General features: G+C 35.8%; 3 gene segments (V, D, J or C); all 3 read right to left on the minus strand.

The window, feature by feature from the left end:
* Positions 1 to 14,062, minus strand: part of LOC105503813 — a 908,479-nt gene that overhangs the window by 467,855 nt on the left and 426,562 nt on the right.
* The window catches only part of LOC105503812, a 594,664-nt gene that overhangs the window by 432,433 nt on the left and 148,169 nt on the right, over positions 1 to 14,062 (minus strand).
* LOC105503805 lies at positions 2,401 to 3,709 on the minus strand. The segment is given in 2 exon segments: positions 2,401 to 3,320; positions 3,510 to 3,709. Coding segments are annotated over 2 exon segments (489 nt in total).

The raw sequence follows: 14,062 nt of genomic DNA on the forward strand, positions 1-14,062 counted from the left end.
TTTCAAATAAGGTCACATTCTGAGGTACTGGGAGTTAGGATGTCATCTTGAATTTTGAGAAACACAATTCAACCCATAAGAGCAGTCATAGAAAGCTAATACAATAAGTTATCTAAAATGTCTAGTTTAAAACAAAAAATTATAAGATATGCCCCGAACAGGAAAGTGTGATTCTTACATAAGAGAAATAAATTGGGTAATGGCAACTGCCTTTTCTATGACTTAGATGTTGGATTTCACAGACAAAAATTTCAAAATAGCTGTTTTAAGTATGCTCAAAGAAATAAAGCCATGCTTAGGGAAGTAAAAAAGATATGATGATGACTTCTTATGAGCCAGAGAATACTTACATAGTGGTAAAAAGTATTTTTTATGAAAGGAACAAAATAGAAATTCTAGAGTTGAGGAAGTGCAATAACCAAATAAAAAATTCACTGGAAGGTCAAACAGTAGGTTTGGGCTCCCTGAACAGGGAATCAATGAACTTAAAGATACATCCATAGAGATTATGCCATCTGAAAAATAGACAGAAAAAAGAATAAAGAAAAATAAACAGGGACTCAGAGAAATGTGATACATCATTAAGCACACCAATATACGCGTAGTGAGAGTACCAGAAAAAAAAAAAAGAAAAGAAAAAGGAACAAAAAAATTTGAAGAAACAATGGCTGAGAATTCCCAGATTCAAAAAAATATTAATCTACTCACCTAAGAAGCTCAGTGAACTCCAAGTAAAATGAATGCAAAAGATCCACACCCAGACACATCATAGCAAAAATGTTGAAAGACAATAGAATTTTCAAAGTTGAAAGAGAAAAACAAATACTTATGAGAGAAACTCAATAACATTAACAGCTGATTTCTCAACAAAAACAGCAGAGCTAGAAGACAGTGAGAAGACATATTCAAAGTGTTGAAAGAAATATACCATCAATGAAGATCTTACATTCAGCAAAAGTATCTCATAAAGACTTCCTAGATAAATACAAAGTGAGAGAATTTATTGCAAGCAGACCCACCTTCAAGCAATAATAATGGAAGTTCTTCAGGCTGGAAGCAAAGGACTTCAAACAGTAATTTGCATCCACACACATACTAAAAAGATGGCGTGACTGCATATTTATCCCCTTTCTACTATTAACTGATTTAAATTACTGTATAAAACAACACATATATAATTATATTATTGGACTTACAGGAATGTAATGTATTTGACAATAAAAGAACAAAGGAGGAATGCAGATAGCAAAACTATATTGGAATAAGACAATGACACCAGACGGCAACTTGAATCCACAGGAACAAATGATCACTTCTCGACATTTTGGCTATGATTAAGTGCACAGGAACAAATGAAGAGAACCAGAAATGATAAGTAAGAAGGTTAACAACAAACACTTCAATATATATTTGCTTTCCTGTTTTCCTTCTCAGCTTATGAAACATAAGATTATATAAAGAAATAATTATAAAAATTACATAAAGAAATAATTATAATAATCTATTGTTTGTAACATATATGCATGTAATGTGAACAATAATAATAAAGGGAATAAGAAACAGACCTATATAGAAGTGACATCTGAAAATCCCATTGGAATTAAGTTAGCATAAAATCTGAAGTGAATTCTGACAAGTTTAGATGTATATATATTGTAACTACTAAAACATCCACCAGGAAAATAATTGAAAAAGCATAGTGAAAAAAATAAAAGAATTAAAATATTATACTATAAAATATTCACATAATGCAAAGGAAAGCAGTTAAGGAGGTACAGAAAAACAGAAAAGACATAAGACAGAAAGAAAATAAAATTAAAATGCCAGATATAATCTATATCAACGATGACATTAAATGTCAATGGATTGAACAATCCAATCAAAAAGCAGAGATTATCAGAATGGCTACACACACACACACACACACACACACCCCTATACACTGTCAGAGACATACTTTAGATACAAAGATACAAATAAGTTGAAAGTAAAAGGATAGGAAAAGATATATCATTTAACAGCAACCATAGGAGAACTGGAGTAACTATGTTATTGTTAGATAAAGTATACTTTAAACCAAAATGTTACTAAAGATAAAAAGGGAAATTTTATAATGATAAAAAGGGTATCCATTAAGAATATATCAGTTATAAACATATATGCACCTAATGACATACCCCAAAATACATGATGCACAAAAGCTGACAAAATTGAAGGGAAAAGCAGAAAATTCAAGAATAACAGGTGAAGACTCAATATCTCACTTTCAGTAATATATCTATTACTATTTATCGGACAAGTAGAATGCAAACAAGGAAATAGAAGACTTGAACAACACAAAAGCCAGGTAGACCTAACAGACATCTACCTACCCAAGATCGAATACACATCCTTCTCAAGCATGCATGGTTATATTTTCCAGGATAGATCATATTCTAGGTTATACAACAAGCCTGAAAAACACGTATGGGACGTAATTGAGTGGAACATAACATTTTAAAGTTTTTTCACAGCTGTTTATCAATATGTTAATATTCAAAGAAATTTTACTTTGCTGCACTAGTGGGATAGGATGCAAATATTTGCCCTTGTCTGCTTGTTCATAATGTAGTGAGGTAGACTTGAATGTGCTTGAGACACACAACTAAGCTGGATCATGGTCTAATACATCTAACAACATGCTTATTGGAATGGTGTTTCTTTTCTTTTTATTCTTTTTACTTTTTACCCTTTTGGAGTCCTGCATACTGTCACTTAAATATTTATTTTGATTCTGTCCTCTCATCAGCTACTCTACTCCTTCCAAGCTAGATATTTATAGGGTAGGAGGAGGTGTGTATTGAAAAGGGAAAATAAAGACCAAAGTCTCAAACCTGTAGAGCCAAAAAGAATCTGTGGTTAAAACTCTACCTATGTACAAAAGGAATATTAAGCTGTGCAAATGCTGCTGAGGTGGCCTCGTGATGTGGTTTTTACTGGTAGAGGAACTGAGCCCAGCTGAGGGTTTGTGTACAGGCTGCAGGTGCCTGGGGAGCACTGTGGCTCCACCGCACAGAAATAAATGCCTGAGTCTGTGGTCTGGGAGGAGGAAATGTGCAGTAAGCTGTAGCGTTCTGTAGTGACAGTCGTGGCGCTTAATCTTCCATTCTGTTTTGTCCCTGAGGGAATGTAAAACAGGTTGATGAGCTGTCCCCAAGGGTTTTGGTGAAACCACTGCAAATTGTTCACAGTGGCAGAATAATTGCACCGCAGCGTAGAATTGGCTCCCTCCTGGAGAATCAGGTCTGGAGGACTCTGCTCCACTTGTATTCCTCTCACACCTGGTGAGAAATGGAGAAAAAGTCATAGGTGATGAGCAGTTTAACATCTGAAGAACCCTGAAAATGCCCCCACAGATGGTATGAATTGGAAGACTGCAAGACTTATTAACTCCTTTCCCTTTCCTCCCCTCAACAAGGCTGCCCCTGCTAAATCCTTTCAGATTCCCACCTTGGACAGCCCCAACTCACAGCAAACCTGGGCACTCAAGAGCCCCAGCAGAGCTCCCAATATCCTCTTCATGATGCTTTGCCTTCCTGCTCTGGGCATTTTCACCACAAGATACATTTAACTAAACCTTGAGGAGGTGGGTGTCATGACTTGGTTCTGGAACTGTTGCTGCTCCTGCAACCCATCAACTTCACTCAACAAAGCCTGCTCACGCCCAGACGCTGCTGAGTTTTTAAACAGCGTTCTGTGACAGGAAGCCCCATCCGCCGTCTTAAACCTGGCTGAGAACCGGGGTGGAAAGGGGTGAAGTGAAAGGGGAAAAGAAAGGTCATTATTCCATAACCTGAGGGATGTTTTCTAATAATTCTGGATATAGTAAAGAATGTCAAAGATCCTGTGAGAAGGAAATGGAGGGGCCTCCTCGGGAGGATAACGTGCCTCAACTGTAATACTAATTCGATCCTGGAGAGGATCACAGAATGCATGTCCACATTTTAAACCCCCAAAACCAGAATATGTTCTGACAAAAGAGTCTTTATTAACCAATGAATTAATTTAGGTGAAAGTCATTCCAGTCATGTAAAGTAATAAGAACATACATGTTACGTATTATAAATGTAATAATTTTTATTATTAGAATATATGAAATATGTGGATTAGGACTCTCCTGAAATAATCAAGAATTGTAGTAAATATTGTTATAAGAAATGACCCTAGTAAGACTGTAAATTGTGAGAGAAAAAATAAGATCAATTCAAATATTTTTTTCTACATATTACCCTGGAGGGGCAATATGTTTTATTTTCCTAATTCCTGTTTTATACAAACTTCCTTTATAGCTCATCTTACAGTCCAGTAAATCCTTTTTTCTTTATTTTTTTGTGTCTTTCTCTTTTCCTTCCACTTTCTCCTATCATTACCTTTTGGTTCTATCTTCTTCCTTTTCTATCATTACCTTTTATTTCCATGTTCTTTCTTTTCTCTCTCTCTCCTTTATTTATTTATTTATTTATTTATTTTTGGTTGAGGATAGGGGGTTCTAGTTACAGGAAAGGGACAGAAGAATACTAAAGAAAAGATAGCTTTCAACAGTTTAGAAATAATTTTGGACCAGTGAAATGAAAGTTCATATTTTTTCTTAGAAAATCTTAGGAAACAAAAATTTTTTAAAATCTGAATTCCCTTCTTTGGAATTGTGCACTTTCCCTTTCGCTGTATATGATTCTGTTTGACCCAGGAATATTTTCTGACAGATACAGATAAAGATAATGATATAGATAAATATAAAAATTATAGAGAGAGATATATATGCATTTCAAATATAACCTAGAACTTGAATATTCATATGTCATTTATCTTGTTTTAGAGGACAGAGCTACAATTGAAAAGAATACTCAGCAAAAATACCTTTCTTATGTGCTGATAATGATTTAGTTTGTCCTTACACATAATTATTCTTCCCTCTTCACTATTATCGGCCCTCATCCTTATACTCAATATATTTCTCAAATCTTTCAACAATTATTCACTACTAGATCCTTCAGAGTCATCCCTCAATTTAAGAAAAGCCTATAGTGCCTCCTGACGTGCTAAAACCTTGAGAAAGACCACATCTTCCTCAGCATATATGAACAGCTCAGCCCAGCTGTCTTTTCCTAGGGCTGTACCTGTGGGTTGACTTGAACCAACAGAAGTCTCCACAGAACGGAGAGTACCATAAACAGGACCATGAGACCCCACGGTGGCTTTTATGAAAATAAATACTTTAAATATAATTTTACATAATTAGAACATCCATTTAATTCATACCTATGAACTGAAAAAATATGAACTCACCAATTTGATTCAGTATTGTTAAGCCAATATATTTAAGAATGTTTGAGACCTTGGAAATGTTTTAAAAAAATGAATTGGATATGGTTTTTCCTTCAGAGAGCTTTTGATATAATGAGGAGACAAACATCTCTCTGAACGTAATAAAGGTTTACAGGATATCATTTTTAAAAAGCTTCCTTAAACACCCCATGAGCACCAAGACAGTAACAATTATATCAAAATTCTATTATAGGATGTGAGTGGATGGGGGATGTGATGCTACATGCCTTCTGTGGAGGTGACAAGACTGGAGAGTAACAAAAGCAAAGATGGCCGACTTTGAAAAATGACCCTTTGTATTAAATACAAGGAGGAGAGAAGATGAGCAAGGTTGTGGACAGTATGACCCTTAGACTCAGGCAAGAGTCCTGCCCAGAGCCTCATATTTTATAGGGCCATTCAATCACACATACACACACACACACACACACACACACACACACACACACACACACACACACAAATATACTGAAGAACACAGGCTGTTTCTGTCACTCAGGACCAGGCACACTCTGTAGCCTATAAAACTACTAACACCATTTTTCAGGTTTGAGAAAAAGACCTCTTCACATACCTTGACCTTTGTCCTTTTCGAATATTAGAAATATTTGTGGGTTGTGCTGCTGCTGCCATAAGACGCAGACTCTGTTTATATGAAAATAACTTGTTTGTGTTTTTTCCCCAGACTCCATAAATAATAACAATTATCTGTAGATGGATTTGGAGGTAAAGGGGATGAAAAATGAGAATGCCTATATTTCCACTGAAGCAGAAATAAAAGGTCTGCAGGCACAACATTGGATTAACCGCTCGAGAACGTTTCAGATAGTTACTATTGGCACTGTAAGGAATAGTATAGAAAAATAAGTAAATATGATCTTATAGTAGGTCAGGTTTTAGGTTTTTGAAGAACCTCTATACTGTTCTCCATGGTGGCTATACTAATTTACACTGCTACCAACAGTGTTCAAGGGTTCCCTTTTTTCCATGTCCTTGCCAGCATTAACACTTTTTGTTTTTATATTTTTTGGTTCCATACTTCTTAATTGACTTCATATGACTCTGATTTGGAACTGGGGTCGAGGGTGGAGGGGTTTCAGGGAAGAGAAGGAAAAAATTAATTAGCTAGCCCCATCTGTCCTCTCAGAATGGAGGCAATAGATTCGTACATAAAGAAATACTGTTTCCCAAGGATGCTGAGGATCTGTTTTCTTGCATCTCTTACGTATTCATTTGTGGTTCTTCAGGGTACTCATGAATCAGCATAGTATTCACTATAGTTGCTCATGATGGCTGGAACACTTTGTAATATTAAACAACATTACTTATAAATTGCATACATTTATCCTAGACTGAATCTGCATAAAGAATAACACTGATTAGCTTCTTTATCAACTAGATGGATGTTGAAACTAGCATTTATTTTAAATACTGTAATCTAATTAAACTTAAAAAGAAATGAATTCTAATTTTATTAAAATACATTTTATTAAAACTATCCATTGTTAATTATTATTTATATTTTGCTTTTTAGGTTTAATAGATTATTCTAATGGTTTAAAAGAAAATTAGCTGTTTTTAAAAGTTATGAAAATAATTTGTGCTTTTGCCCCAGAATCCATAATTAATAATAATTATCTGTAGATGGATTTGGAGGTAAAGGGGGTGAAAAATGAGAACACCTATATTTTCACTGAAGTAGAAATAAAAGTTCTGCAGGCACAACATTGGGTTAACTGCTCAAGAACATTGCAAATAGTTACTATTGGCACTATGAGGAATAGTGTAGAGAAATAATTAAATATAATTAAGGAATCAATAATAGTTATTGGACACTCAGCAAGTATTAGAGAAATTGAGTTGAAAGGGAGAAAAACAGGGGAGAGGTAATCTGGGTAGAACTGATAAAGGGCAGGTCATCCATAGAACAACCAACCCCAAGATTCCACATGGAACTTTGCCATGATGTTGTGTTTAATTTAGATTGCCTTTTGCTGGGGACCATCAGATTTAAAAAAAAAGTCTTTTTTTCCCTTTCTACTTATATTGTCTTTGGAAAGATTGCCTTGCACACATCCTTAAATGTCAGCTTTAATTAAGTCTCCCAGTCTCCAATACTTTCATCAGTGAGCTGAAGTCCTTTGAAGAGGCTTCTTTCCTCAAAGGATTGTAGCTCACTGAAGTCAGGATACTGGGTAAAATAGTCTGTAGCTAATGCAACTTGAAATAAACACCCATTCTGGGTTTCTGATTGCTTGAGAGATGAGATTAATAGCTAAAAGCAAATTGGTTTGCCTTATACCAATCAATATGGTCAAGCTTAAGTCATCTCAGTCCATCAGTATCTCAAATAACATGGTGCAAATCACCTCCTCCAGCTTATTACAAATCCTATAGTCTAGTTTCTTCTAGAATCATGCACAAGCTCTTTCCTTTGCGAAATGGCAAATAAGAAAATAAATTAAAGAAATCTAAGATGTCCATAGGAACTAAATGCTAGACAGGATTCTACTTTCTTTGTACTGTTTGCTTTCACAGAACACGTCAACTTCCTGAAAATAACTGAGGCTGAGATCCTTAGTTGTTTAAGCTATATGTCTCAGGTAGTTTGTATGGAGCCCCCACTGCAGTCCTGGGCAATGCGGGACTCAGCACAGAAGTACTCAGTGTGTCATTCCAATGGGATGAGGGTTTCCTCAGGAGGAAGGAGTTTTCATTCTTTCTAAATTCAGACTCAAAACCATTAATTCCTGAAACAACCCTATATCCTGATATGTACTTCAGGAGAAGCTGGAGTCCTTGGCTGGGGTATTGCACATATCAGAAAAGATATGGTGGAACAGAAGATCAATAATAGTTGCACCTCAGCTCCAGAGGGGCTCCTTCAGAGACAGCGACATGAACGTCAGGCTGGGTCACACTGGGCACTGGTTTTTCCTACAATGCCAATGCTGTGTCAGTGAACTCAGCTAACACAAAAAGTCTGTATTCAGAGTCAAATAGACAATGCTTCATTTGTGGACAAGAGAGTAAAATGGAATGATACCCAATCGGGAATAGGAGTACCCCAAGCATCAAGACACACACTGAGATCTAGCCAGGCACTGAGGGAGCAGCATGCACTTTTCCAGGAGATTCCCCACAGACACAATCTGACCACGGGGTAACTTGAATCCAGGTTGAAGCTAAGGAGAAATGGCAGGGATTTAGATTTCTTCTTCTTAGGGATCTTGTAGAAACTGTTAGTAAGAGATGCTCTCCTAACAAGCTTGCCTGCCTCTGGTGTCTGAGATTCTTTATACATCGCTGTCTAAAAGAATGCTCAGTCAGAAAGGACACCTCTTTAACCTGTAGAGAAGGAAGAAGCTTATTCTAATCTTTTACAGAAAAGCCATTTCCAATTTAGGCAACAACGCCCTCCAGGGGACAAATAGAGGGCTAAGGAGAAATTCACGATTTTTGTGAACTTCCTCCACATCCTTCCTGCCCTTCTAGTGTTGAATTTCAAAGATTTATGATAATGTACAAAGGAGGATTTATGTTTGTGAGCCTGAAACTTACAAGATGGAGGATTTTTAAAAGAATAACATAAAAATAAGAATAAAACTGGGCACAAAAATAATTTCAGGTGAGAAATAAAATCACAACAAAGTATAAATTTTAAAACGCAAATACAATAAATATAAAATTCAGAAATTTATGTATTTTATTACCTATTTATCTGACACACTTCTATAATACTTTATTTATTTTTAAATTTTTAAATTTTCAATTTTTGTGGGTACACAGTAGGTGTATATATTTTTGGGGTACATGAACTGTTTTGATACAGGCATGCAATGTGAAATAATCATATCATGGAGAATGGGGTATTCATCTCCTTAAGCACTTATCCTTTGTGTTACAAACAATCCAATTACACTTTTAGAGTAATTGTACATTATTTTAAAATGCACAATTAAATTATTTTGACTATAGTCACCCTGTTGTGCTATCAAATAGTAGGTCTTACTCATTCTTTCTATATTTTTGTACCCATTAACCATCCCCACCTCCCCTCTCATCCCCCCACTACCCTTCCCAGCCTCTGGTAACCATCCTTCTACTCTCTATGTCTATGAGTTCAATTGTTTTGATTTTCAGATCCCACAGATAAATGAGAACATGAAATATTTGTCTTTCTGTGCCTGGCTTATGTCACTTAACATAATGAGCTCCAATTCCATCTATGTTCTTGCAAATGACTGGATCTCGTTCCTTTTTGTGACTGAATAATACTCCATTGTGTATATGTACCACATTTTATTTATTCATTCATCTGTTGATGGACACTTAGATTGCTTCCAAATCTTAGCTATTGTAAACAATGCTGCAACAAACAGGAGTACGGATACCTCTTCAATATACTGATTTCCTTTCTTCTGGGTATATACTCAGCAGTGGAATTGCTGGATCTTATGGTAGCTCAGGTTTTAGTTTTTTGAGGAAACTCCATACTGTTCTCCATAGTGGTTATACTAATTTACACTCCTACTGACAGTGTACAAGGGTTCCCTTTTCTCCATGTCCTTGCCAGCATTAATATTTTTTGTTTTTCTATTTTTTGGTTCCATGCTTCTTAGTTGACTTCATATGACAATAAATTTGTAGTATTTCCTATATAGAAAAAATAGGATAATGCAGTCTTTACTCCAAACATGTTTGATCAATTTTTTAAATTCACAGTGCATTATGCTAATGTCATGTAAATTTTTAGGAATATAGTCAAATTTGAGAAAGTTACTATCAAGTTACTATGTGCTATGAGACTTCACTACATTTTAAATTTTCTTATTCTGTAATAAATCCTAAGTATTATGACTGATGACACTCATTAACTAGTTTATTAAGTCTGTATTAGTTTTCTGTTCCTGTATAACAAATTGCCATGGACACAGCAACTTAGAATAACACCTATTAATTATCTTACAGTTTCTGTAAGGCACAGCTAAGCTGGATCTCATAAAGCTGTAATCAAAGAGTCAGCTAAGGTCAGAGTCTTATCTGAGGCTTGGACGTCCTCTTCCAAGCTCATTTAGTTATTGGCAGAAGTCATTTTCTTGTAGCTGTAGAACTCATGGCAGCTTGACTCCTCTAGCAGGAGGCTCTCTGCTCAGAAGAAGCCTAAGTCTTTTAAAAGCCTAACCCTTTTAAAGAACCCACTTGATTGGATAGGGCCCATCAAGGATCATCTCCCTGTTGATGAACTCAAAGGAAACTAATTAGGGACTTTAATTACATGAGCAAAATCCCTTCACCTTTGCCATATGACCTAATTAAAGAAGTGACATTCATCAAATTCTAGGTCCTGCCAACAATCAAGGGAGGAGATTATACAAGACATGTACACCAGAGGGCAGACATCTTGGGTACCATCTTAGAATTCTGCCTGCCACATTTGTTAATGTCCTCATTGTATTGGTGTAGCAAGAGTGTTACTTTATCTTTATAAATGTAAACATTTTGTGACCAATTAGAAAGAAGTTAACAAAAACCTTAATGATTGGACAAGGTCTTCTCCTTCCAAAGGAAAAATATAACCGAAGGTAAGGAATCCAGTTTAGATAGCATAGAGTGTGCAGATACTGCAGCAGTGGGCAATGAAACTAGAAAAGTATATCAGAAGCCAGGCACAGTGGCTCACACCTATAATCCCAGCACTTTGGGAGGCTGAAGTGGGAGGATTGCTTGAGCTCAGGTGTTCGAGACCAGCTTGGGCAACATGGCTAAGCCTCATCTCTATTACAAATATAAAAATTAGCTGGGCATGGTGGCACCTGTAGTCCCAGCTACTCAGGAGGCTGAGTCAGGAGGATCACTTGAGCCAGGAGGCAAAGGTTGCAGTGAGTAATGATCATGCCACTGTACTTCAGCCTGGGCAACAGAGCAAGACTCTGTCTCAAAAAAGGAGCAAAAAAGTGTATCAGAGCCAGTTATGGAGGTGGAATACAATTTTAAATACTGGAAAGTTGCTGACAATAGATTATCATGATGTTAAGTTAAGGAAACAAAGATTTGTGAATGGATCATTAGCAAAGGAGAGGCTAAATAGTGTAATGTAAGGGTAGTTATCAAACATTTTTGTTCAAAGCCTGTGAAATATTTCTAGCTAACATCTAAATATATAATAAAGTAACTGTGAGTCATATAAATAAATACAACTAAATCCAAATTAAATGCATCCCTAATTCAAATTCACTTTAGTAGGGTTCCAAATAAACTTATGGTCACTTTGTCACCAAAGTGGGAAATTGGAGTAGGAAAACAAGGGTCTTAACTAATTGTGGTTAAAATATCCTACTTTTAGAAAAATATACAAAATATATGACAATGTGGGCACAGTGCTAAAGTCTTTCCTAGGGCCTTGAAAGGTACCTGCAGATACTGCAGCAGTGGGCAATGAAGCTTAAGCTTCATTAACTTTACATTAAATCTTTCTCCAATCATAAAGAAAGTATTTCAGAATGATTTATCAGCTATATGTCTCATAGAGAAGATCATTCCTAATATAAAAAGCTAATATGTTACTAATTTTATTTTACATATGAGAAAATTTAGCTTTAGAGATGGTAAGCTAAATTATTCAAGTCCCAATGCTATTAAGAGAAAGAGCAGGATTTAGAACCCAAGTCTGTATAACTCCAGAGCCTAGTCTTATCGTCTGTAGTCAACTCAGGTTGCTTAAATGATAATTGAAGCCTTTTGAGCAGTTGAAATTTCCCATGGACAGTGTTCAGATTGAGTAGAGAATAGGGCCTACAGCAGTAGGAATGGTGATAAGATGAGATGATTAAAGAATAACATCAAAAAGACATTGCAAAGGGGCTTCCAGAACTTGGATTTAAAAATAAGAGTTGCCCAAAATACTACTCAAAACATCCTTGTTTCAACAGAAAAATCACACATCCTATCAAGAACATGGAAAATCTCAAAATAAATGAGAAAATATAATCAACAGACATCAACACCTAGGTGACCCAAGTGTTAAAATTATCTGACAAGAGTTTTAAAACAGACATCATTTTCAAATGCTTCAACAAGCAATTATAAACATGTTCAAAGTAAATTTTTAAAGTAGAATGTCTCACCAAAGAAATAGCGGATAGAAAATGAAACGAATGAACATTTTAGAACTGAAAGTAAAATAACTGAAATTTAAAACTCATTGGATAAGCTCAACAGCAGAATGGATAGGTCAGAGAAAAGAACCAGTGAATTAGAAAACAGAACAAGAGAAATCGTCCATCTGAGCAACAGAGCGAAAATAGACTGAAAAAGATCATCAGAGCCTCAGACGTCTGTAGTTCTATAATAAAAGTCTTAATATTTTTGCTATTAGAATTCTATATGAAGTATAAAAAGAAAATAGAGCTAAAAATTTCTCAAAGAAATAATGGCTGAAAACTTCTGAATTTGTGAAGAGTCATAATCCTACAGATACAGGAGGCTGACAGCATCCTATTCAGAATATACCTTAAAAAATTATGCCAATACACATCATAATGAAATCTGAAAATTAAAAAAGAACAAATCTTGAAAGCAGCCTAAAGAAAATGGCAACTTACCCAAGGGACATAAACAATTCCAATGACAGTATATTTCTCAATGGAAACCAGGAAGACCAGAAGGAAGTGGCTAGATATTTTTCAAGTGCTAAGAGAGAACTGTCAATCAGAATTATATACATATAAAACTATCATTCAGTGGGAGAAAATTTTTGCAATCTACTCCTCTGACAAAGGGCTAATATCCAGAACCTATAAAGAACTCAATCAAATTTATAAGAGAAAAACAAAACCCCATCAAAAAATGGGCAAAGGATATGAACAGACACTTCTCAAAAGAAGACATTCATACAGCCAACAGACACATGAAAAAATGCTCATCATCACTCGCCATAACAGAAATGCAAATCAAAACAACAATGAGATACCATCTCACACCAGTTAGAACGGCAATCATTAAAAAATCAGGAAACAACAGGTGCTGAAGAGGATGTGGAGAAATAGGAACACTTTTACACTGTTGATGGAACTGTAAACTAGTTCAACCATTGTGGAAAACAGTATGGCGATCCCTCAAGGATCTAGAACTAGAAATACCATCTGACCCAGCCATCCCATTACTGGGGATATACCCAAAGGATTATAAGTCATGCTGCTATAAAGACACATGCACACATATGTTTATTGTGGCACTATTCACAATAGCAAAGACTTGGAATCAACCCAAATGTCTATCAGTGACAGACTGGATTAAGAAAATGTGGCACATATACACCATGGAATACTATGCAGCCATAAAAAAGGATGAGTTCATGTCCTTTGTAGGGACATGTATGCAGCTGGAAACCATCATTCTCAGCAAACTATCGCAAGAACAGAAAACCAAATACCGCATGTTCTCACTCACAGGTGGGAATTGAACAATGAGATCACTTGGACACAGGAAGGGGAACATCACACACCAGGTCCTATTGTGGGGAGGGGGTAGTGGGGAGGGATAGCATTAGGAGATATACCTAATGTAAATGACAAGTTAATGGGTGCAGCACACCAACATGGCACATGTACACGTATGTAACAAACCTGCACGTTGTGCACATGTACCCTAGAACTTAAAGTATAAAAAACAAAACAAAACAAAACAAAAACTATTA

This window comes from Colobus angolensis, unplaced genomic scaffold (genome assembly GCF_000951035.1).
Source record: "Colobus angolensis palliatus isolate OR3802 unplaced genomic scaffold, Cang.pa_1.0 Scaffold88, whole genome shotgun sequence".
Taxonomy (NCBI): domain Eukaryota; kingdom Metazoa; phylum Chordata; class Mammalia; order Primates; family Cercopithecidae; genus Colobus; species Colobus angolensis.